This window comes from Copidosoma floridanum, unplaced genomic scaffold, assembly GCF_036245765.1.
Source record: "Copidosoma floridanum isolate Cflo_tuat_1 unplaced genomic scaffold, Cflo_Japanese_pri ptg000007l, whole genome shotgun sequence".
Classification (NCBI taxonomy): Eukaryota; Metazoa; Arthropoda; class Insecta; order Hymenoptera; family Encyrtidae; genus Copidosoma; species Copidosoma floridanum.
This window is the reverse complement of record NW_028321884.1, coordinates 4,737,093-4,761,044: the sequence shown is the minus strand read 5'-3', so window position 1 is coordinate 4,761,044 and position 23,952 is coordinate 4,737,093. Positions and strand designations below refer to the sequence as shown.

General features: G+C 36.7%; 3 protein-coding genes across 3 annotated transcripts; all 3 read left to right on the top strand.

Moving 5' to 3' along the window:
- Window positions 1-1,899: 1,899 nt before the first annotated feature.
- Window positions 1,900-5,523, top strand: LOC106638494 (beta-taxilin). The gene is made up of 6 exons (XM_014351686.2): window positions 1,900-1,971; window positions 2,951-3,033; window positions 3,387-4,040; window positions 4,117-4,275; window positions 4,358-4,987; window positions 5,067-5,523. Exons 1-6 carry the CDS (start codon window positions 1,959-1,961, stop codon window positions 5,088-5,090), a joined length of 1,563 nt encoding a protein of 520 aa, XP_014207172.2. The 5' UTR covers window positions 1,900-1,958; the 3' UTR covers window positions 5,091-5,523.
- Window positions 5,524-8,314: 2,791 nt separating this feature from the next.
- mtg (mind the gap) lies at window positions 8,315-20,357 on the top strand. The gene is made up of 8 exons (XM_089588865.1): window positions 8,315-8,354; window positions 11,855-11,995; window positions 17,007-17,122; window positions 18,538-18,939; window positions 19,004-19,252; window positions 19,462-19,763; window positions 19,849-20,032; window positions 20,103-20,357. The coding sequence occupies exons 1-8, from the start codon at window positions 8,315-8,317 to the stop codon at window positions 20,355-20,357; spliced, it is 1,689 nt and encodes a 562-aa protein (XP_089444991.1).
- A 1,562-nt stretch (window positions 20,358-21,919) lies between these two features.
- Window positions 21,920-23,946, top strand: LOC111643361 (putative cytochrome P450 6a14). Its single transcript, XM_023391029.2, has 6 exons — window positions 21,920-22,064; window positions 22,186-22,555; window positions 22,644-22,975; window positions 23,045-23,278; window positions 23,435-23,686; window positions 23,783-23,946. Exons 1-6 carry the CDS (start codon window positions 21,920-21,922, stop codon window positions 23,944-23,946), a joined length of 1,497 nt encoding a protein of 498 aa, XP_023246797.2.
- Window positions 23,947-23,952: the final 6 nt, after the last annotated feature.

Genomic DNA, 23,952 nt, shown 5'->3' with positions numbered 1-23,952 from the left:
ATAAATACTAAAAATACAAAAAAACATAACGTTTTTCATTAAAAAGAATGTTACCGATCTTACTGGTATTTCTATGAATTTTCACTGTTTATAAATTGTATAAGTCATAGATTTCTAATAAACATTACGCAACATTGAGTCCTATGTTATGGATATGAAATGGAAATTATAAATGTTTTGAGGTACACTTTGTCAAACGCAACAGAAACAATGACTACATATACTACTGTACACTAATTAGATTTGCGAATATCATTACGAAAACAAAAGAATTAATCAGTGGAAAAGTAATCCAAGGACCGACTAACACAAGGTGTAAAAAAATTGAAAACTAATTATCTGTCGATGGAAAAAACATCCATGCACAGAAATGATAGTTTTTCTTTGATTAAGATTCAAAGGGGAGCTCTAAAAAAAATGTGAAATCAATTTTTTGAAATATTTTCCTAGGTAATTTCAACCACTTTTAGAAATCGAACCAAATCGAAGGCTGTTGTAAAGCTTAATGATGCCCAAGCACCGTATAAATAAATAAAATAATTTGTTTATTCTCTACACGCGTAATCATCATAAATTTAGAAAAAGAGAGAAGCGTATAGTTTAACTACACAAAAGTATCACTCAGCTCCGCAATTGTCATGCCGGTGGCACATCCCTCTCAAAGTATATAAGCGGTTACGTTCGCTTGGCGTTGTATTACTTTTAATCGCATGCTCGCTACACCTGCCGTTGCTGCGCGTCTTTTTTCCAATCGATTTTATTTTTAACACAACCAACGAGGCACTCGTGTACATAATATATAGTGGACAACGCGCACTCGGGTATATATACTCGCGTGAAAAATTTACAGCGATGCTGACGGCGATGATATTGTATATATACGCGACGTACACTTATCATGGGAATTGCTGTATTTCGCGGGAATGCTCGCATTAATATTTTTCATGTATACACCAACGTGCGCATCCGACCCGGAAATCGTACGTGGCCAGGCTGTTGTAATTTGAAGGCTCCTCTTTTTTTTTTTTTTTTTTTTTTTTTTTCGAGTTAGGTATATCCGGACGTAAGTGTATACGCGCAAAACTGAATTTCAAGCCATTTTCGGGTACGTTTTGTTTTTTTGATGGGTGGAAATAATCATATTATCAACTGTGAAATATACACTAGATGCTAGTTTTGAGAATCAGTATAGAAGTACATGAGACTTTATTTTGAAATTTACATAAATTATTTTCCATTTTTACACCAACAAGTATTTTCCTAGTGCCAGAAATCTTTTACCCTCTATTTTATAGTGTCAATTGTTTTAGGAAAAAGTAGTTGTCTGTGATAGAGCTGGTCAAATGGTTGATGAAAGGTCAATTTGTCTACTGACGAAGATTACATAAACACTACTGCAATGCACTGAGTAAATAATTGTAATTTTAATCATGTTTATGCTTTAAAAGTTGTGTTTTGATACATTTTGATTGATCCTGTGCTCGATCTTGCGTAAAAAGATTTTTTAAGGTACGTTTCGGTAAAACTTTTATATTCATTAACTTATAATATGGCAAGACTTAGTTTTACATAATCATTACTATGTTGTAAAATAAAAAAATAAAAAAATAAATGAACGAATGCAGAAAAAATTTTAAAGACAATTTATTTTATCCAACTACACAACTGTAAGCGCGACAATCGCCTTGATGTCTCTTCCGCGTGCGCCTAACTGTTGATAACAGTATGTACACTCGTGCATACATACGTGCAATACCCATGGTCTAACTTCTAACTTTAGAATCATCCCAAAATACACAAACAGAATGGTGTACTGAGCTTGGCATTTCTGATTTTTCTTTCTCTTTCTTTTCTCCCTCAGTGCTATGCCAGCCTCGATCTGACTCGGTGACCTGTACCTTTTTTTCTAGTACAAAAAAACAACAACATTCTTTTAATAGTTCCTTCATCGACGAAGTATGGACATTATTGGTAATTATTTATTAAAACCGGCAAAAATTTCACCTCAAATTTAAGATCGTTATAATCGTAGAATACACAACTTTTCAACGGAATAAAGCAAAGCGTTGCAAAGTACAGTGTGGCGCTTCCTTATAAGGGACATTTTGTGCGGAGATTTTAATTTATCCAGAAAATTTTTTAACATATATTGCTTCGATATAGTTGCAAAACACATTGAAGTTTAGGTGAAACTAGTGCTTTACGAAAGACCATCGTTACGATTGCCTGCCTACGTGATACTATTAATAGAATACATATACTTCCAACGCTTTCTATAATATACTTCGTGGCAAACGAAAATATGTAACAATCGTACGTTCAGTGACTTCACGGGTGAAATTTAATCAAATGCACGGTCAATTTAAATTAATATCTAGTGCCTCCTGTGCTGGAATAATTTTTCTTTTTTCCCATTGATTAAGTATTAAAATCTTGGTACAATCGCATGAGATGTCTTACAATTATCGATAATCAACCTGGATATCAACGGGTTTTAACATAATTACACGGTTTAACGTACATGCACGAGAAAAATCGGTAAGGGCAATCAAAGCACATTAGTAAGAATTTCTTCAGATTACTCGAGCAAATTCTTGGGAAATAAAAATTTATTAGTGTTGTAATAATCTCGGGGCAATAAAGAACATGAGTTACAAGTTGTATCATGTGAAATAAATAATGTACACTTGAAAACAGTACTTACCTCTCGCGAAAAATCGTGCCATTCATAGACAGTCTATGTTTCTTATATGGTGCCATTTAGGTACTATGCGCGCGCACGAAATATGGAAGCACCCTCACGCGAGTTGTGTTTTTTTTTTTTCGTGCGCGACAGGGAGCAGACGGTTCGCTGTATCGAACTCCGTTGTTTGATCCTTATGTGTATAGACGCATAAGTGCCGCATATCATTTGATCTGCTTCCGTTTTTTCAAAAGTTTATTTTCACAGTGGACGAGATTTTTCTGGACAACAACGTCGCCGAGGAATTAAATAACGACAGAATGAACGCCGAGCCCCGGAAGGAAGTCGAAGTGAGTATTTACCTCCGTTGTTTTGGTCTGCGAATCCGGTTCTCTAACCTCGAAATTATGATTTTTTTTTTTACTGTACCTTTTATTCGTTTCGTTTATCTTGTTTATAACTTTAACTATTTTTTATTGCATGTACTTTTGTAAATTTCAGCCAATTTAGTTTACTAGCAGTTGTCGTTTTCGATGCGGCAGATCATATTATGTAATTGCAGACGAGTGTTTCAAGCTACATTTCATTTGTTTATTTCTTTCGGTTTATTTAAGAATGTTTTAAAAAAAGTTGTTTGTTGTTGCATTGAAGTAATAATTTTGTTTTTTTGTGCTTAATAAAATTGTGTATCCACTTTTTGAAGATCGCACCATCACCAATCAGAATAAAAGAAAAACGCAACAGCAAGGAAGAAAAATCTAAGAAAAAGGATGAGAGAAACATAGATCAGGTACTGAAAAGTCTGAGTGACTTGGATGCAGAGAAAAAGTTGAGTGCAGTGGCTAAAAAGTACATGGAAATCCTGGATGAAAATAGAAAGTTACAGCTACTGTTGAAGATGACAGAAAAAAAAGTCGTGGTGGTTCAACGAGAAAAGGACCAATGCGAGTCAGAAAGAAGTAAAGCTGTTTTAACAAGGAGTCGACTGGAAAGTCTGTGTCGCGAATTGCAAAGACAGAATAAGGCCATCAAGGAAGAAAGTATGCTGAAGATCAGGGAAGAGGAGGAAAAGAGAAAGGAAGTTTCAGCCAAATTTCAGAGTACACTGACGGAAATAACAGCTCTGATGACTGAAACAAATGAAAAGAATGTAAAGTTGCATGAGGACAACATGGATATACATAAAAAATTCAAAACAGTATTCGAGGAAATGGATGCTAGAGAAAAGCAGTTTGAAGAGATGCATACAATAATGAAAGAGGAGTTAAAAGCCACGGAAGCAAGACTTGCCAAGGTTAATCTGGAAATGGCAGAAGAGAAGGAGAAATTGTTGAGAGAGAAAAGTCAGATGTTGATCGTAAGATTACTCATTTTTATTAATTACAGCTTACATTACAATAGGCACAATATTTTAACAAGTTATACATTTTCAGACATTGACTGAATATCAAAAGAAAATAGTTGAACTGCAAAAAACAGAAGCAAACTTGCGTTCTCAGGTTGCTATGTACACGGATAAATATGCTGATTTTCAGACTGCTTTGTCAAAAAGTCATGAAGTCTTTGGCGAATTCAATAGTCAAATGGAAAAGGTCTTAAAAACATATTGAACCAAAAAATTGAATTTTGCTCATTTCAACATGTTAATAATTGAAAAAATGTCTTTCTCAACAGATGTCCAAAAAAATTTTAAAACTGGAAAAAGAAACAAACATGTGGAAAACACGATGGGAGAAAAATAACAATGCATTACTAGACATGGCAACGGAGAAACAAACGAGAGATGCTGAGATGGTTGCATTGAACAAAAAATGTTCACTTCTTCAAGAGTTGTGCAAAACTTTCCAACAAGAAAGGGCCAAATTAATAGCTCAGTTAAAAGAGAAATCGCAGAACAGCAATAATGAAAATTCAAATGACAACAATGCCACTAATCATCCAATTACAAATGGTTCAGATACTTTGAACGAAACAAACGACAAAGTTGCAGAACAAACCAAAGAAGAAAAGACTGAATCAACATGTCCTCTTATCCTTGAAAGCAAAGGAAATCAAGAAGTTTGTTGTCAAGAAATTGTAAATAGTTCAGATGAAAAAAAAAATTTAGTGTATATACCTCCAAAAACAGAAGAGAATGAACAAGTATCTGTTGACCCAGAAAACTGTATTCAAGCTAAAAGTTCTCCTTCTGAGCAGCTAGTAGAGCAAAATTCAGTTATTGCAAATGAAAGTACTCATACTACAGATGCAGTAACTGCAAATGGAGAAGTACATCTCGATTCTGCATCAAATAAAAAACACAAGGTATAAATTATTTTTTACTTTTTAACAAAAACAACGTTAATTCTTAAAATTGTTGAAAACGTCTTGAATAATTCTTTAGGAAGGAAAGAAGAAAAGGAAGTAAGTTTATTTCATGAAGTAACTAATTCATACACTGATCAAGTGAAAGATATAAAATTATTAGAGGTCGATCTGAGTCTTTTAGCCAGTAAGATTTTTGATAAAGGAGGAATTTGTATTTGTGAGTGTTCTTTTATAGAAATCAAGAATACCCATTGATATTGTGTCACTATATTTGTCAATAGATCTTGAATAGAGCTTTTTGAGGATTAAATCCTTTCATACTAGTTCCTGTATTTTGTAATCATCTGGTTGTAATATTCAAACTCCCTATTTTATTCACAGAAAATTTTGTAATTTTGTATGATAAACTAAAAAAGAGGATTTATTTACCTTCATTGGTTTACCTGTGTAATTTAAATTTTTGTGAGTAATTCTTGCCAAATGTTAGTACAAATATTAATATCCTTCTTTCCAGTATAATAAACAATGTTCTATTCTACCCTTTCATTTTACATTTTACGTATTTTATATAGTGATTAATTTGTATCATTTTATCGAAAATTGTACTTACAAACGACTATTATTTCGTTTAATAACATAGAGTTTTCTATAATGATTTGTAAATAAAAAAATGACATGATGAAAAAAAATATCATTTGTTTCTTTTTTTCCTCGACAACCTCAACATCATTTAAAAAACAAATTTATGTAAGGATGTACAAAAATTTTTTGCTAGTGTACCAATAGTATTAAAATAATAAACATAAAAGTGTATTTGTTCTACTACGTTGATACCGACAGTTTCTTAGCTTATGGTAACACAATTTCTATCTTATCAATTATAATCGATATCAAAAAGCTCCAAAATTCCCATAGATTATATATGGCTTTGTCGGATTGCCTAAAATTTTTTTGGACGTAATGAAAATATAAAAGAAATTTGGTGACTGTAAATTCATTACTCAGTAAAAAAGAGTTCACGTTGATCATCCCATTTGATTATGGTAAAATGACATATGTCTGTTCATAAAACTGTGATTATTTTAATTTTAGGATTATTTAAAAGAAATATGAATAAAAATGTTTGTAAATCCAACTTTTATGAAATTCTCCAATTGCAAAAGAAGTAGCTGTACAATCGATGAATTTTCATGTCTCAAAAAATTTCACCGGTAGCTACACTTACAGCTTTCCACGTATTCATTTTGGGCCCACTAAAATATCTGGTAATTTTTAGATTTCAGAAAAGTATATAATGTGTATGAAATGTGCTACCAACTAAATACGTGGTTTTGATGTTCCAATAATCATTTCATGAATCGATCAATATTTTTCGGCAATATTTGCACGAATTATTCACTTAAAATCAATGGAAACTTTATTATGAATTGGTGGTTGAAACGAAAAAATTTACCATCAGCAATTTCCAGAGACCCATTTGTTTCCATCACTTTTACTTACTTACACTTACTTTCTACAAAAGCGTGTCGTTTGATGGCAAAAAGTTCGCGGATCATCCATTAGTTTTAATAACATACAATCAAAACTTGTGCTCATTACCCGACTTGTCAACGAAAAGAGGACTTGACGTTTCGATTCGCGAAATCGGTAATGTCACCCAAACTTTCGAAAAAAAAAAAATCATTACTGTTCGCCAGAGTGGAAATAGATGTGGATGTATGTATTTCGTAAATTGTGACTTGTTACAACCGGTCATCAAGCGACATCAAGACTTTCCATTTTTTATTCCTTCAAAATCAACCTTCGAACGTTCGGAATGACAAATAATGGGGTTCGCGAGGACGTGGGCGTAAGATACCATAGAAAATGACTCCTCAGCTATATTATAATAGACACATGTATTTGACAAGCCAAACTCCGAAACATCGCACTTTTTTTTCCGGGAACTACGTTTCGTCCATACCGATTTCTCTCGAAGGAAGCAAGTGGCGACACTTTTGACCGGCAAAAAAAACTCTTTCGACAAAATTACGCACCCACCGCGATCGATGTACATATATTATAGCCATAACGTATATTTGTCGCATCAAAGAGAAATATGCTAATCCGACCGATATCCGCGAAAGTACGGCCACAAACGGGCGAAGGAGCGATGAACCGCAACAGACCGAACACAGTAAACACACGATTATAGATGCGCGTATCATCTCATAAATACAACGACCGATTCTTCGGATGCTCGTATACACAAAGAATTTTCCCCCATGAGAAACCAATAAACATATCTGTGCGAGTCCAGTACTATCATTCACAATCCTCTACAGGCGCAAGGACAGCTAACAAATCGTTCAAATTGGAAATTTATGTAGATTTTTCTCCTGCAAAGCCCCCTTTTTAAAAAAAAAATTTATTTTCGTCCCGCTCCAAAAGCACCGAAGCCACAAGGTATTCACGTACTCTCTAAACGTGCACACGTACCCACCCATACACACATGGGAGCGCGTAAAGATCCCGTTATCAGGTCGAAGCGCCTGAGTGGGTCAGTCGCGATTCTCCCTCTCTGCTCCCGTGGCTGCCGATCCCCACGAGGGACTCTCTTTTTCCTCGGGCCCCGACAAATTCTTTCTCTCCCGTACTTGGTATCTCCCACGAGCTTCGCAGCATATTTTCAACAATCACCTGCTTATTTTGTGTGCCCATCAACAAATATGCCCAATTGGATTTCAGATGGGGATCATTATATATTTATTGCACAATCATGTATATAAATGTATCCAGGAAGCAGGAAGTCTGTGAGGCACGTAACACGCGTCAGTGGGTTCTCGAGTTGCGCGAATCACGCGCTACCCCCTCCCCCCTCCCCTACGTAAGTATACGAGTAAACTCGTGCAAATCAGCCTATCTACGCTTGCAACAAACAAGTCCATCTCGCGCGTCGGTCAGTCGTCCCGTTTGTATAACAGCAAATAATCAGCCGTCGGCGCGCGAGGGGCCTTTGGGCCTCCCGCGGCTAGGATACACATGTTCTGGTGGAAGGGGTGGGGGGGAGTAGTGGCTCGCGCGTTTCTTTCTCGAAAGCGCAGGTAACGCGACGGCGATGGGCATCATACGGTATCAGTGGCCGTCCAGCTAGCCGTCCCTCGCGCACCTGCTCGGCTCCTTGGGCAAATCGTGGCTTTGGACATTTTGGACATTTTTCCTCTCGGGGACTCTGTTCGCGTTTGGTTGCTCCGTAGCTTTTCTTCCTTTTTTTTTTTTCCCCCCACGTGCGAGCTTCAAGATTTCACTCGTCGAGTCGGAGCTTGGAGGAGCGGAGAGGCGAACATGAAGATCGCCACGACGCTTTTTTTCTTCGTGGTCGTGGGTACGTATATGTGCGTTACGGGCCCGACAATTACTCGGGTTTTCGTTGCATTTTTAACAAGAGTGTATACGCAAGTGTAGGTGAGCTCGAGCGAGCCGGACTCTCGCGCGTGACTGGACTCAACCTACTTACAACGATTACGACCGATGGGCTGGATTTTTAGTAAGAAAACCAGTTGTTGGGAAAATTTGACACTCGTCCACTACCGTGGGCGAGGCGCCGAGTTCTGAAAAAGAGAACCGGCCTACGTACCGATTGGAGGTTTTCTTTCACATCTGGTTCGACTCTCGATTGGAAAATAAACCAACTCGCGTAGGAATATGGTATCATGGATCGTAGACGTTGACCATTTTTTTTTTTTTTTTTTTTTTTTGCTTCGGTATATAATCGAGCTTTCAAAATTGAACTTCCAAGTCACGCGTGCGAGTCTGTTTGCCGTACGAGTTTTACGGTGTGAGCAGTTTCAGTTTTTGGAAAATTTTTATCATTTTCATCCAGAGTAGCGAGTGAAAGTTTCGATGTAACAGGTCGTGATGCCTGTAACCTTTAGGAGTTGATCCAAGGATCCGGGCGTTATTTTTCGACTCGCTTTGTAGGTCGAACGCACCCGTTGCGACAACTTTCAATTTTCTCTCGTCACAAAGAGACGACTTGTTCGAAATTGTTTAAATTAAATTATAAAAAGTTAAATTTCAAAACTACGGTGATTTTCCATTCGTACTTAGTCAATGACTCGACTGAATAACTGCTTACACCGTCAAAAATTCAATCAAACGCTCCCCCGTAATTACAAGCGGCGTGGAAAGGATCTTTTCGTCTCCCACGCCGAGGAAGATTGCATGCCCGTCAAGTGAAAAGGGGCGACAAATGACTGATCTTCGAGCTTATTAGAGGATCCTTACAACGTAGTTTCGGATTTAAATTAAAAGTCAAATAAAAATTAAATTAAAGTCAAAGCCATTAAAAAAATTGCTTAGTCCATTAGCCCAGAACCGTGTATGAGCTTATTATACTACCTAGATACTCTTGTAATATTTGGTCAAAAAATAAATGCACAAAAGCGTACCGAAAATTGGACTCTACTATAAATTACACCCATCAATGAGTTAATGGCTACAAAATTAGCATTCTTTTCCCACTCTCCAGTACAGATTTTTTCTGAGAGTTGATTAACTGCGTTACGAAAACATCGCAAAAACGATGAAATCAAAACCTATATCGTAATATCATTTTTTTTTTTTTCAAAAATCAACCACAAGCACACATACATGATAATGTCCATGTGGATACAAGCACTCGTTTTAAGAGCCAATATATGCGCGCGCCCTCGATGTGGGTCACTGGGCCAGTGTCGCCGCCTCCGTTTAACGCCAATAATCCGACCGGCTGACTGACTCTCTCGCACATTATTCACCATCCGTGCCTCTTTCATCTCTGGCGTCATGGAGGAATTTCCGGAAGCTTGGGATCCACATCCACGGGTGTGCGTTTTTTTTTTTTTTTTTTTAGCTCCGCGCGAATTGTAGCTACTTTTTTGGTACGCATAATTACATTCGGAGCGATACTATTTTAGGTGTGTAGGAAATGCTATGGAGTTGTGAAACACATTTTATTTCCAAGTGATGAATATTTATATCCATTTGGTCGCTCTTTGTGTTTTCAAGGACAAGTACGCGAGTGTCCATAGTTTGATCTTTAAACACCACTCGAATGATTGACTATTGATTTGATGAATTTACAATGTTTGGTTCATTCCTTTACGTGTGAAATCACGAGTGTTTTTTCTCAGATAATAAGAAAGATTTGGAAAATTCCAACAAAATCATCAATTAATACCTATAACCATTAATATGTTACCTAAACAGTCAGTCGTAAACGCAAGTAGTTACATTTATTTCCTTGAATACATAATTTGATGGATTTTATCAAAGCTGTTGAAAAATACAGAATTCTTTGTTCATAGTCCCACAAAAAAAAATTATACTGGAATATTTTGATAAAAAATGAAAAAAATGAGGCGGAGACAAAAAAAAAATCCATACGCACATTGAAAAAAAAAAAAAAAATTTAAAAGCCCGAGCACCGCTAGCCTTTAAAAAGATGCGGCTTTTGACCGCAAAATGCGTATTGTACGCGTACTGGCACAGCAACATAGCGCGCAGTGAAACAAATTTAAGTGGCCAGTTCGTTTGCAGCTGCGTTGCACGTATACACCATAACCGAGGCGATTCATACACCAACGACGACGAGTCGAGGGGAATATAGAAAATCAGAGCATCGCATTATAAACGCGTCCGGCGACTTTTACCTTCGTTCGATGGCTACTGGCGACGACGCTCGTCCCGCGTGCATATATGTTTCGTCCACTCACGGATCAATTAAACGAGGCACTGAGTAAAAAAAATTTATCTCCCACCTGTGATCTTTATAGACTGAAAAAAAGGAGCTGTGTGATGAAACAAATTCTAGGTTACAGAAAAAGAAGCATACCGATCTCGATTCAGAGAATTTATTTTCTCGATTCGTTGAAAGGACAATGTGATGCATTTATCCACGAATAAATTCTTTCGTTTTATAGAATGAAAAAAAAAAAAAAAAAAAAAAAAAAAAAAAAAAAAAAAAACAAATGCCATTTTATTCAACAAACAATTTCATGAATTATTATCGTCGCAAAATTTTAATAAATATTAAGTCTGTACTTTTGTAAGATGCTTGTTTCAATAGGGGAAAAACGTCGAAATAATAAGATGGAAATATAATCGAGGTCAGTCGTGGCACCGGATGATTTCTCCTTCTTTATTTTCTCTTTCACTTTGTAAAATTAGAAGAAAAAAATCGCGAATCGCAAGGTACGTCGCCGAGGCTCCATTGAAAGTTGACGTGTGAACGCGCTCGATGTCTTACTCTGCGTTCATTCATCGTTTGAATTTAATCAGTTTCAACAATAGTCACTAGACTGGGTTTTGAAATACTTATCGCAGGATTGATTTTTCTCGCTATTATTTGTTAACATTACAAAATAATATCACGATGGGTAATTTTTTTTCTATTTAAGCAAGTTAGTTGTGGATAAAAATTCATTCCTTTCCCCAAATGAAATCGACGGAAAAAGAACGTTACACATTTTTATGGACGAGACATTGATTTTAGTAGCACAGAATATACAAATGAGATTCAAAACAAGCCGAGGCCGATTACAATAGATATCTTTTCGCTGAAAAGCTGATGTGTCACATTTGTTTTTTACGTTATTTTTTATTTATATATTTATTTTATTTTTTTTTTTTTCTAAAATTTTCCATTCAAAAAAATCATCAATTTGACGAATAATTCTAGACGCAGAAAGCTTGAAAAAAAGCTTTGAATTTGTAAAATATTATACATATGTAAATGTCCCACAGTATTAGTTGCAGTAGCGATCCGGGCGTCCTTTACTGACCCTTTCTTTGTCTATATCCATCTCTCCGCATCCTTTTTGTTTGTTTGCAATTTGGTTTTAGGGTGCACGTGGCGAGAGTCAACGAGTACGCTACCGTGCGTTGTTGAATCGGATTTTGGTTTCACGTTAGTCTGCTCCTTCAAAAAATCGGGCATCTTTCGGATCCGTAATCTCGGAGGCTTCAAGGGCTACTTTGGTCTTGGTGAGTTGTTCTGTTGCTCTCTCTTTCTCTATCTCTTTTTTCCTTCCTCCACGCTGTCTTCCCACTATGGTTTTTTTTCTTTTTTTTTTTTTTTTTTTTTTTTTTCATTACCCTTATGTCTCCTTGTATTATAAGTACACTTGTGACCCCTAAAAGCCGAGATTGCATGTTCGGTAACTGTATAAAGATATGCTATCCACGTGAAGGGAACGACCTTACGTTCACGAAAAACTGCAAAGTATTTACCACCTGTTTTTCGTATATGAGAGATCAGTTGAATCTTTTTAGCTTTACATTAGCTTTAATTCGACCAGTTGTAAGTGTCGATCTTGTAAATTGTTATTACTTAACACTTATGTAAAAAGTTTTCACGGTGATGGATAGTTGTAATTAATCATTTTAAAATTATCATCATTCCATTTAATAGAACAATAAAATTTCAAGCCGTGAAATCGAGATAATAGGCGCTTGAAATATAATAATAAGTTTTAAAGAGGATTTAATCTTCGTACAACGACTGTGACGTCAAACACGAAATGCATAATGAAAATACAAATGCCCAGAAAGCATGCAATTTTTTTTTTCCAACAGTCATGCGTGTAATTATTCAGTACTTTGTAACAATACTGCACTCGAAAACCGACACGACCATGACAATTTAAAAAATAACAACGTCATGTTTTGATTCGATAAATTATATGGAAAGAGACATTTTTTTCTTTAAAATACTAAAGTGTGTAAAAAACAATACAACAGTACACGATCCTCAAACAAAGAATAAAAATATTTTAATGTGTACTTTTGACAAAAAGCAAGAGCAGCTCCATAAATAGGCAATCGGCCTGTAAGTATCTCAAAGACCCAGTAAACTTGAGCCGAGTGAAAAATTTGGGTACAGAAATATCTCTCTATCTGCCCATCTATCTCTTTTCCTTTGCTCACTCGAGCGTATTGCTCGAAAAGTTGTCCAGTTCTCCACACACATACGACGTATAATGTGCACTGTACAGGTGGACTTGTCAGAAACGCACGTTTATATACACATGTATGGAGGCAATGTGAAAGTACAAGGAGCGCGCACGACCAGTTCGGTCCAGAAGCGCGAGCCTTGAGATTTTGTAGGGTTTCTAGTATACGCCTTCATCTCACGCTTTTTTCAACGGACGCGCGTGCGTTTATTTTTATTTATTATTTTTTTTTTTTCTGTAAAGGCAAAATATCCTCTTCTTGGGTGGATGAGGTACCTTGAATTTTTCGCGTCTTGATGATAATGCAATGAGAGTCAATTTATGCGAAGGACAAGGTTTATTGGTTATTCGGTGGACTTGACGAAACGTGCTAATTTACTGAAATTATTGATCAAGATGAATCCCGGAGTGATGAAATCCGATAAATAAATTTTCATCGAACGAAAACTTTATGATACGTGATTAAAAGTTACCAAGACGTTATGTTGGATTCGTAAAATCGAAGTCTATATGTTATCTCTATTACTTTTATATCAAAAATAGAATAGTTTACTTAAGGACTTGATCCACTTATTGACAAAATATTAATCTGGTGTTTTCGCATTTGCATTTTATAAAATCATAAATTATATGATGAGTATATATCCTTTTACATATTTCTTTAATAGTAAAAGCAGAAATTTTACATATCAATATCGTATACGTTGTTATCTTTGCTTGAATTGGAAAAAAGGCTTGCAATAAAAAAGAAAGGAACAAAACATCGGTTTAACGACAGAAAGCCAAAACCAATGATGAAAATTGATAAAAACCATCCACGTTGTCGTTATCTCGAACAACACAGGAACCGCAAGCCTAGTTATGTGTCCCTCTTTCCCGCTGTCCTTCTCGACTCGTCTGCCAATAAATTAGCATGCAGACTAACTCTCGTCCGACAGCGGTGATTTTCTTTTTTTTTTTTTCATTCTTCAATGCAGGTATATAGAGGCACTGTACCGCAGCAAGTCTTCGAACATTATTTGCACTCAGTGAAACGAACCAAAAAAAAAAAGGCCAGTTCACTAGAAAACACGCCTTTGGCGCTTCGTCTACAACTTACGGGCTATGCTATTTGCTTCGATCCATTCAAAGATGTGACATACACTTGTCGTGAATATAAAAACCACTATTTGTCGAAAGTCTTCAACATTGCACTGTCGTCTTACGAGATTTCAAAAATTGCGTGTTTGCTCTGCCCCACGGGCTTGCATGACTGCGACCTCAAACTATTCCATGCGCTACTCAACCATAAACTTGTTCCTACACGTTTGCAGTTCAGCTGAAAATTGTCGTGCTAATTTATCTATTAATAAAAGTGGCAGTTTATTATTTGCTGAAACAAATGGTTAATAAATCGTTATACATCAAATAATCCTGCAATCTATTGTTAGTACTTTTTTAAAGAGAACAATAGATTGCATGGATTCATCGGAGTTAACGAGAGTGCAAAGCTTAGTTTGAGACAAAAGCCAAATAGATAGGATGTGATTGTTTTTTTTTTTTTTTTTTGGATAAACAAAAAAGTAAATTTATAAGCCTTAATCCATGTTTTATTTTTTACAAAATCATTGAAAAAGACAAATTTGGATGATTCAAACAACACTTGATGGTACCCATAAAGAGCTGCTTGCCAATAACCGGCTGACAATAAGCGTACCCGCAACAATATCTACTATCGACCAAATTACAGTTCTTCATCCATAGCATCTCATACTTCGTCCGTTCATCCTTCAATTTCCTCGCCTTTGTGGACACTATATACACCACTCGTTACAAACCTAATCGTTTTCGGCCACCGCAATCCAAACGAGAACAGCAATTCTCTTTCTTCCTTCTCATTCTTTCTTGTCTATATATTGCATGCGATCATGTACACAAACTTTATCGGAAATCAGATAGCGTGACATCCAGATTGTGTCCAAAGACATACTACAACTGTTTGACTCTAGGGAATTGGGAAGTAAATTAATATATTCAGCATACTAAATACTACTGTGAGTGTAAGGTAGTTGCAGTCGTGAATTTTAGTTTGACGATTGACTTTCTTTATAAATAATGGCACTTGGTTGTGTAAAGTTAGAGTTGAAACTTTTACTTGAATATAAGAATCATCGTGACTCTCACTTACCTAAAACGTGTGACGTATTTCATTGTCCAATTAGCATCTGATGGATTTAGATTTTATTAGAGATAAAAAAAAATGTCATCGATGTGTTGAAGATTTCATTTGCTGAAGACCGGTTGGAACTCTCGTAGTTGACGATACTACAAAAAAAAAAAAAAAAAGGTTATTACATAAAAGACTTGAATAAAAATTTATCGTTCTACTATGGAGGCCACTTATCTCCAGTGCTTCTGAATGAACTCAGGAAAAAAGATTAAAAATTTTTCACATTACAACGTTGACGATATTACAAAATTTTTTTTTGTGCAGTTTTTTCAGCATAGATACGATAATTACATACTTACCATCCACTGTTAATTGCGCAATACTATTACACGCGTCACACATTATATGGCGTCGTTCATAGACATTGACACTGACGTATGAGATGAAGTATGCAGATACATGTAGACACACATAATAAGATACACATGATTACTTTAGCACATATGTCTAACGAACACGCAAAAAATGTCATACATATATTGTCGCAACACTGGATGGTTTATGCAAAGCTGGCCGCCTTGGCCTGAACTTTTTTTACATCCGTCAGGCGCAAAAAAAAATCAAAGTAAAGAATGATTTGATGAGAAGCTACACAATCACTTCGTATCTCAAAATTTCATTTAGTTGTGACTTTTTTTTTTACCAAAAGTGACATTTACGTAAGATTTGATAATCAATGAACTACAAAATTACTTCAACAAAAAAAATATTTAGACATGCTACGTTTTCCTGTGGGTGTAGAAAATTTCGAACGATAATTATAATTGTTACGTCATGTATACTCATAAAAAATATTAAGGTTTGAATGATGACATTCAAGAGATGATTAATCGTGATAAAAATCATATGATGATACTTATTATGATACTTACAATGTTTTTTTATGACCATTTATTTGAGATCGATATACCGACGAATATCACCGTGAAATTTTGAAATTTAACGTACCTGCGTATGATCGATAAGCAATTAACAGTCGATAAAACGATATCAACGTGTAGTTAATGGTCTTTTGAAATTTTTAAATCATAACGACCATAATGAAAGTCACCAGATCTCATCATTTTGTACATCCACGTATGTTGAAATTTATATGACTCAAGTTGTGCACTTTTATGACAAGTTAGCCTTCAACCATGGGTTGGTTAGTAATATTTTAATGTACGTTGGATGTAATTTTTTATTTCGCTTCATAATCAATATTTCATCTCAAAAGACACCATCTCATTTAATGCCTTAAAATTTAAGATACTGCATTAAGATGTAAAAGAATTGGATGATCATTTTTCTCCAAGTAACAGGCACTAAAAATGCATAATTCTTGCACTTGTAGGTAAGTGTTGTAATAACTCGCTATTTTGTATTGATGGTGTACAATAGCAGTAATTGTACAGGACCCACGGGTTTGTGTTAAGTTTACAGCCACTAGAGAAAAATTTACTGTATCCATTAACATCACTAATCACGCAATTGCATCAATGATATTTGGTATTAAATATATAAAGCTTGCCATTAATACACAGTTCACATTCAAACATGTTTGATGCATCTTTTGTTGCTGTGCATGTCAATACATCATCTTCTAACTTTTCCTTGAGAAAAAATTAATATTTACCACCGTAGTTTCTCGCTACCACATAGAGATACTGCGAAACGCAAAAAAAGTTCATCATTCTAAAAATAAGCAGGAGCAATTTCACGCGCAACATTTACCACATGAGACGTGATCCCATTCAGTTCCAACACAATAATCGTTTTTTTTTCAAAAAGTATGCCAAGTGCTTTGGCACGTATAGGTGCACACACAAAGATCTGAACTGTTTGTCGTCCATAGGTTTTACAGTTGGTGACGAGCTTGGGTTCCAGGACTCTTTGACGAATTTGGAGGTCAGCCGAAGACGCAGCGTACAAACCAGCCGGAGTGGCATTCCCGGCCTGCATCCCAATGTGGTAAGAGAGCCCAACAGCTCATATATATATACACCAAACCTCACGTTACAGCTTCGCGCGTGCTCTTGCACAAATGTTTATCTCGGACTCGGTTTCGCTTTCCTCGAGTTAGAAAATCTTTGCAAGCTCGCCGAGTTGTTGTGCTCTGCTCCCGAAGTCATTCAGCTGCAGGTGCAATCACCGAAGTTTGCGTTTTTCTTTGTGCCAAAAGTTCATTTTTCCATTCGATGGAGCAACCTTCCAGATCGCAATCCAGATATATACATGGACTCGACGAGTCTTTGTTAATTTAGACTCCGAAGCCTTGTTTGGAGCAATGAATACACCAACTCGACTCGAACCACATAATGAGAACATTCGAGTTGGAAAACAATGCCCCACCATATCCCAACAACGAATCGAAGACTCGTACGCAACTTTAATAATTTCTATATAACAAAGAATCATCCCGAAAGTACACGACTCCATGTAAAACCCAACCGTATTACTTGCCCATTCTAAATCTTCTATAAGAAACCAAGGAAACCAATAACACTCACACGTACGCGCAATACTCGCAAGACGACCAAATGTACTTTCGATGTAGGTATACGAGAGCGGGGTACATTTGGCTCTCCCGCCTCTCCAACTACGACTTTCGCTGAAATCCAAGTTCCCAGCGCGAGCTAATATCGTTTCATAAACGTGGCTGCACGCGAATGCTTACGTGGATGCATTGTATAGTGCACATGGCGAGACATTAACGGCCTTGAGGCAACTGGCGCGTGAATGTTGGGTCTCCGGTGCAAGTGCTAGCATCCACTAATGAGATTTGCGCGCGAGCCTCTTTTACGTACGGTTTATGGCGTTTCGGTGCATCATTGACACTTTTTCATACAACGAAATTTTCGTCCTGCGTTGCTGTAAATCTTTATTTTTTTTTTTTTTAATCGACGTGCAATCACATGAAATTGTTACTTTTGGTCATACTTCGGTACGAAATAGAGGAGAAAGCAAAGATCCACGTGAACACGTTATCGTAAAGGTTCACCTCGTTCGTGACCCAAGACGAAAAAAAAAAAAAAAAACACGTTCAGCCGGTAATTGTAACATTATGTCTCGTTACTGCGTAATCATCAAAAGTAATTGTCGCATTCATCATAACTCCCCGTTCGCGTTGCGTGACGCTTGCCACGTCGGTGATAACGAAAAACCTCAATATCTGCCATCTCATTATTGAATACCATGTGTTTATCGTCCCGAGAGCAACAATAAATGGCCAATCTTACAAAAATCAATGTAACGAAAAATCGACCTTATGACCCTCCCACGAGAGAGTAATGACCACTCGCAAGCAACAAAGAAAACCACAATGAACACACAGAGTGCACCGTCCTTTTATCAATTTGACTGATCGCGATGACTCTCGCCAGCAGATCCGCAACCGGATGGCCGTGCCGCCCTTCAAGCCCCTGCCTCCAGGCGCCTCGCGACCCATGGCTCAGCAACCCGAACGCCAGCGGCTGGTCGTCCAGCAGAACTTCACGTCCTCGGCAACGGCCCCGAGACTACCCACTGCTTCGCAGATGATCAACAACGCTCTGCTGCAGGAGGAGGCGTTCAAGCAGCAGCAGCAGCGCGCCCAGCAGGAAGCCAAAATGAGGGAGCAGCAGCGCCTTCAGCAGGAAATGCTCGCCATGCAAGTGCTCAAGCAGCAAAGGCAACAGCAACAGGAGGCCATGAAGTTTCAGAGACAACAGCAGCAAGTGCAGTTCCCGCAACAGGCTCTACCGATGGCCATGAAGAGGATACAGGTATACAAGACATTGAAACAATTGGTTTTTTTTTTTTTTTCATTTCGATACATCAGAAATTTTCAATTCCCTTTGTTTTGTCCTTTAGCAATCGGCAGGACCGGCCAGGATGCCAAGCATCGTCGCAGCTGTCCCGCAGTCAGGTGGCACCAGTCTTGACAAGATCCTCCAGATGCAGAACAAGCCCATGGTCGTGATGGCAATACCTCCAGCCTTCGTTAGAATGCCCGAGTCGGCAGCTCAATTGACTGACCGCATCAGCAACAGCCCGACCATCCTCGAGGAGTCGGTCAACGAGGTCGCCCCAAAAGACGATGCGAGCCAGATCAAGCTGAAGGTACTACTTTTGCTTTTACTAAGGAAGGAGGCCTTAAATCGTGTAGGGTGTCAGTAAAAATTTTGGGCTGGATTACAATAAATAACTTGAGCTTTGTGAGTAAATCCAGATATGGGGTGATGAATGACGAGCAGTGGCACAATGAGAAATTTAAGAAGACATCACAAATGCAGCATCTAGTATTAACGTTTTTTTTTTTTTTCATGCAGTTGCCATCGAGCGACGATATGGCATCATCGGTCAACCAAATGACGCTCATGTCCCTGCAACCCATCGCCTCGGTGGAAAACCCACAGGCACAAACGCAGGAAAAACGTCAGTCGATGCCGTCGTTACCGTCACTCGCGCCGATTCAAGGCATGGAAACGTCGCTCAAAGCTCTGGCTGAGGCCAGCAACATCACCCTCGAGGCTCTCGAGGCAGCCATTCTTCTGAGACAACAGCAGCTTCTGGAAAAACAGCAGGGACCAGCCACAACCACCACGACGACTACAAGCGCACCCGTTAAAAAGTACGATTTTCACGATGAATCCTGGAAATGAATATTGCCATCCCAATAATTGCAAAAGATATCTCATTGGCAAAATGCTTTTCAGGCCAAACAATGTTTCCGGAGCCACGAAAGTGATGAACGCACCACGGGAATACTATCCCGTTGGCTACGACAAGAACTTTGACGACAACTTTGCCAGTCGCGTGGATCTCCCCGATACCAGTTTCTATTGCGGAGACCAGAAGCATTTCCCAGGACTTTACGCTGACGAAGACCTCGGATGCATGGTAATAATCGTGACTCCATCAAAAATAACTGAACGAGGCTTATTTACAATTGTACAATTTGATTGTCTAGGTGTTCCACGTGTGCGCGTTGACGGACGACGGTTTGATCATGAAGAGCTTCCTGTGTCCCGAGTCGACCCTCTTCGACCAGACAATTCTCAAGTGCAACTGGTGGTTCTACATCGACTGCAAGACCTCGAAGAGCCTTTACGACAGCAACATCCCCATCAGCAAGAGCTACCAGCTCATGAAGGCGCTGGCTTTCTTCTCTGCCTACAAGAGCCACGACAATTCGACGCAAATCGCGAATAACGGGGACTCTTAAAAAACGTTATCGTTGCTCTAGTTTGTTTGTTTTGTTGTTACTAAGGAGTTGTGTAGGAATCGAAGGTCGAGATGGAAAAGAGGTTGAAGTGGTTCATCTAATATTAAAAGAGTTTGAAAAATTTCGTAGCATATGGGAGTTGAGGGTTAAACAAGTGGCTAAATTTAGGCAAAAAACCAAACTTTTGCACGTTAGGCATGGCTGCTAGAATTTCCTCCAGAGCATGTTACTGTAACATAGTTACATCACAATATTGATGTTTTTTTTTTCATACATATATGTAAATTCGATGAAACGAAGTCTCTTTTTTATTTTGCAGTTTCAGATGAAAGGATTGTAGATTCTTTGCGTTATTTATGTAAAAAGTGTAGAAAAGAAGGTTTTTCATACAAATTGTGATTGACGCACACGAGTGGCCGAAGTTGCCGGGAACGAGTACCAGTTAACCGGACGAGTATGGAAATCTTCCACTCAAGTTGCGTACAAGATTTTTTATGATATTTATGAGTGTAGGAAATTTATGTTTCCCACAATGTTCATAATGTTAAAACCCTATTTTTCAAAAGGACTCCAAAACAGTGGGAGTAATTCCAATTTTTTTTTTCATGCATATTATAAAAAACCTTGAACGTGACTTGTGCGAGCGATTGCCACGTTACGTAAATAACCATGTTTGGCGCTAAAATTTTTGCTCTGGAGAATGTAAGGTTCTCCTGTAGAGCAGTCGTGCCTAAAAATCTTATCAGATTAATTTGTATAAAATGGAATTTTTTCAGTAGGTTAATAAACTGTTTTGAGGGTTTTTATACTTTTATAGTTGAGGAATTAATGTTGTGTTACTGTAAAGTATGTTTTTGTAAAAGTTCGAGTGGTGTTGAAGTATTATTAAGTTATTTAATTCGTTTAACTTTACTACTGTGTAAGCGATTAAAAAATGCATGGAAAAAAAAAATTTATAAGTGAACGATTTAGTTGTCAGAGATTTATGACGAAATTTGTGGTTTTATTGGAAAAATAAAAAAAAACTCGAAACAATCACAACAAACTTAAATTAAATTTGTAACTGATACAATCAAAATTTATCCATGTATTTTTGTGTGAAATTGACATTGTTACAAATGTTTGTCACTACAAGTCACGCTTAGGCTCTTGCCTTTTACTTTAAGATCTTTGTAAATAATTTATCTACTTTTAAATACAATTTTTTTGCGAACTATTCAGAGTTTTTCTTTGTGCACCTTAAATTATTTCAGGCAAAATTAATGCTCTTTTCAATCAAACCCTCGTAGAATTATGGTAATAAGTGAGCTTTTACACGCTCTTCGATTCCCGAAGAAAATCATATTTAATACCTTATCGCAACGAATATTAACTGCGTTGTAACTGTACTTTACAATCTACTGAAACCCAAGATAGTGTGTTCCAAAACAAATACTACAATACTATTAATGCAGTCAAGTCGACTCATCTTGTAACTTTAGTCGTCTGTAGACCAACAACGTCAACGTTCGCGTAAAATGTTGCTCGAAGTTTTAAATTTTACGTACACAAAATTATTTTTAATGACAATCTTAATTGTTTGTTTTTATCTGTATTTAAAACTCATCGTATTCAATTATTGGAGTATATTAAAAATACACCATGTGACTGCAACTATTGGACTTGGAAATATAAATTTGGATTTCTTATTGGATAGAATAACCATAGGTATGTATTACTACAACGTAACTCTAGCAAGCACATTTAAATACATACTTAAATTAGTAAACTTTTTACACGTAACATAATTTTTTAGAAAGTTAAAAAAAAAAATTAATACAAATTGCAGGTGATTTAGTAAAACAACATTATGATAGATTTAAAGATTTAAAATTTTTCGGCATGTACATATTTCATAATCCAATATTGGTAATCAACGATCCGGACCTCATTAAATCAATTTTAGTCAAAGATTTTCAATACTTTGCCGATCGAGGAATACATTCGAATTTAAAAGTTGATCCGATGTCATTTAACTTATTTAGACTACCTGGTGAGAGATGGAAACATTTAAGAACGAAATTGACGCCCATTTTTACATCTGGAAAGTTAAAACAATTGTATCCACTATTGATAGAAGTATCAGACGAACTTATTAAAATTTGCGATGAATCTTTAAAACGCGATAATGTCATGGATGTTAAAGATCTCATCGAAAGGTATAAACACAAATTTTTATAATACAAATATTTTTATGTGGAGTTCAATATGTGGTCCCAAATGATAAAATCTAATCAAATTTAATAGATTCATAACTGATTCTATATCTACCGTTGCATTCGGATTTAATTGTAACAGTTTAAAAAATCCCAAGAATGAATTCCGTAATTACGGTAAATTAGGAACAGACATGGGAAAGTATACCGCCGTACTGAGCATATTTGGATCGAATATTTTGGATTTTTTTCACGTACCGGTATTCAAAAAGAGTGTGAATAAATTCTTTATCAAAACTTTCGAAGACGTCGTGAATCACCGCCTGGAAGAAAAAGTTGACAGAAACGATTTTATTAATCTATTGATGGATCTCACAGATTATTCAAAATTAAATAACAAACTAAACATCGATGAAACTCATGGTAAAATAAATTGAATCTCGATAAAACGTTATTTTGGGCTTAAACATTAAATCCATACATGTTAATTAGATATAAGCAGAAGCAAACTGAACATGTTAGAAGCAGCAGCACAAGTTTTTGTTTTTTTCATCGCTGGATTTGAAACTACGTCAACTTCATTGATATTTTGTCTGCATGAATTAGCTAAGCATCCGGAAATCCAAGAAAAATTACAAGAGGAGATAGATCTGATTGCTGTGACCCCGGGAGGCTTCAATTATGATAACGTAATGAGCATGAAGTACCTCGACATGGTGTTTTCTGGTATTTTCATTCAAAATCTCATAATATTAGCTAAAAAAATTGTACACTGTTTTGAGTATGTAAAAAATTAAAATTTCGTTTGATTATTTTATGTTATTTGCGTGTTAAACTACATATTAATATAAATAAAACACATCAGTGATTGTAATATTGCAGAGGTTTTGCGGAAACATCCAGCAGTGCCTTTTATAAACCGTCTTTGCACTAAAGATTACATTATTCCTGAAACAAATATTTGCATACCCAAAGGAATGAGACTAGCGATTTCCGTGTCTGGAATTCAAAACGATCCAAAAATTTATCCAGACCCAAAGAATTTTGACCCACAACGTTTCACAAAAGAGAATTGTGCTAAGCGAAACTCGTACTTTTTTTTACCATTTGGTGAAGGACCAAGAATTTGTATAGGTAATTTTTAAAGTTTTTCATCACACTCAAATCATCCTGTATGCACTTGTTATTTTGTTTCTAATTATTATAAACTTTTCCAACAAAATTCCATAGGTAAACGTGTCGCTTTGATGCAAGGAAAAGTAGCTCTTGTCACTCTTCTGTCCAAGTACACATTTAGACTCTGCGACAAGACACTGATACCTTTACCTTACAGTAATCGTACATTTCTACAAGTTACTGATGAATTCTTGTACTTGGATGTCAGTCGACGGTAAAGTTCA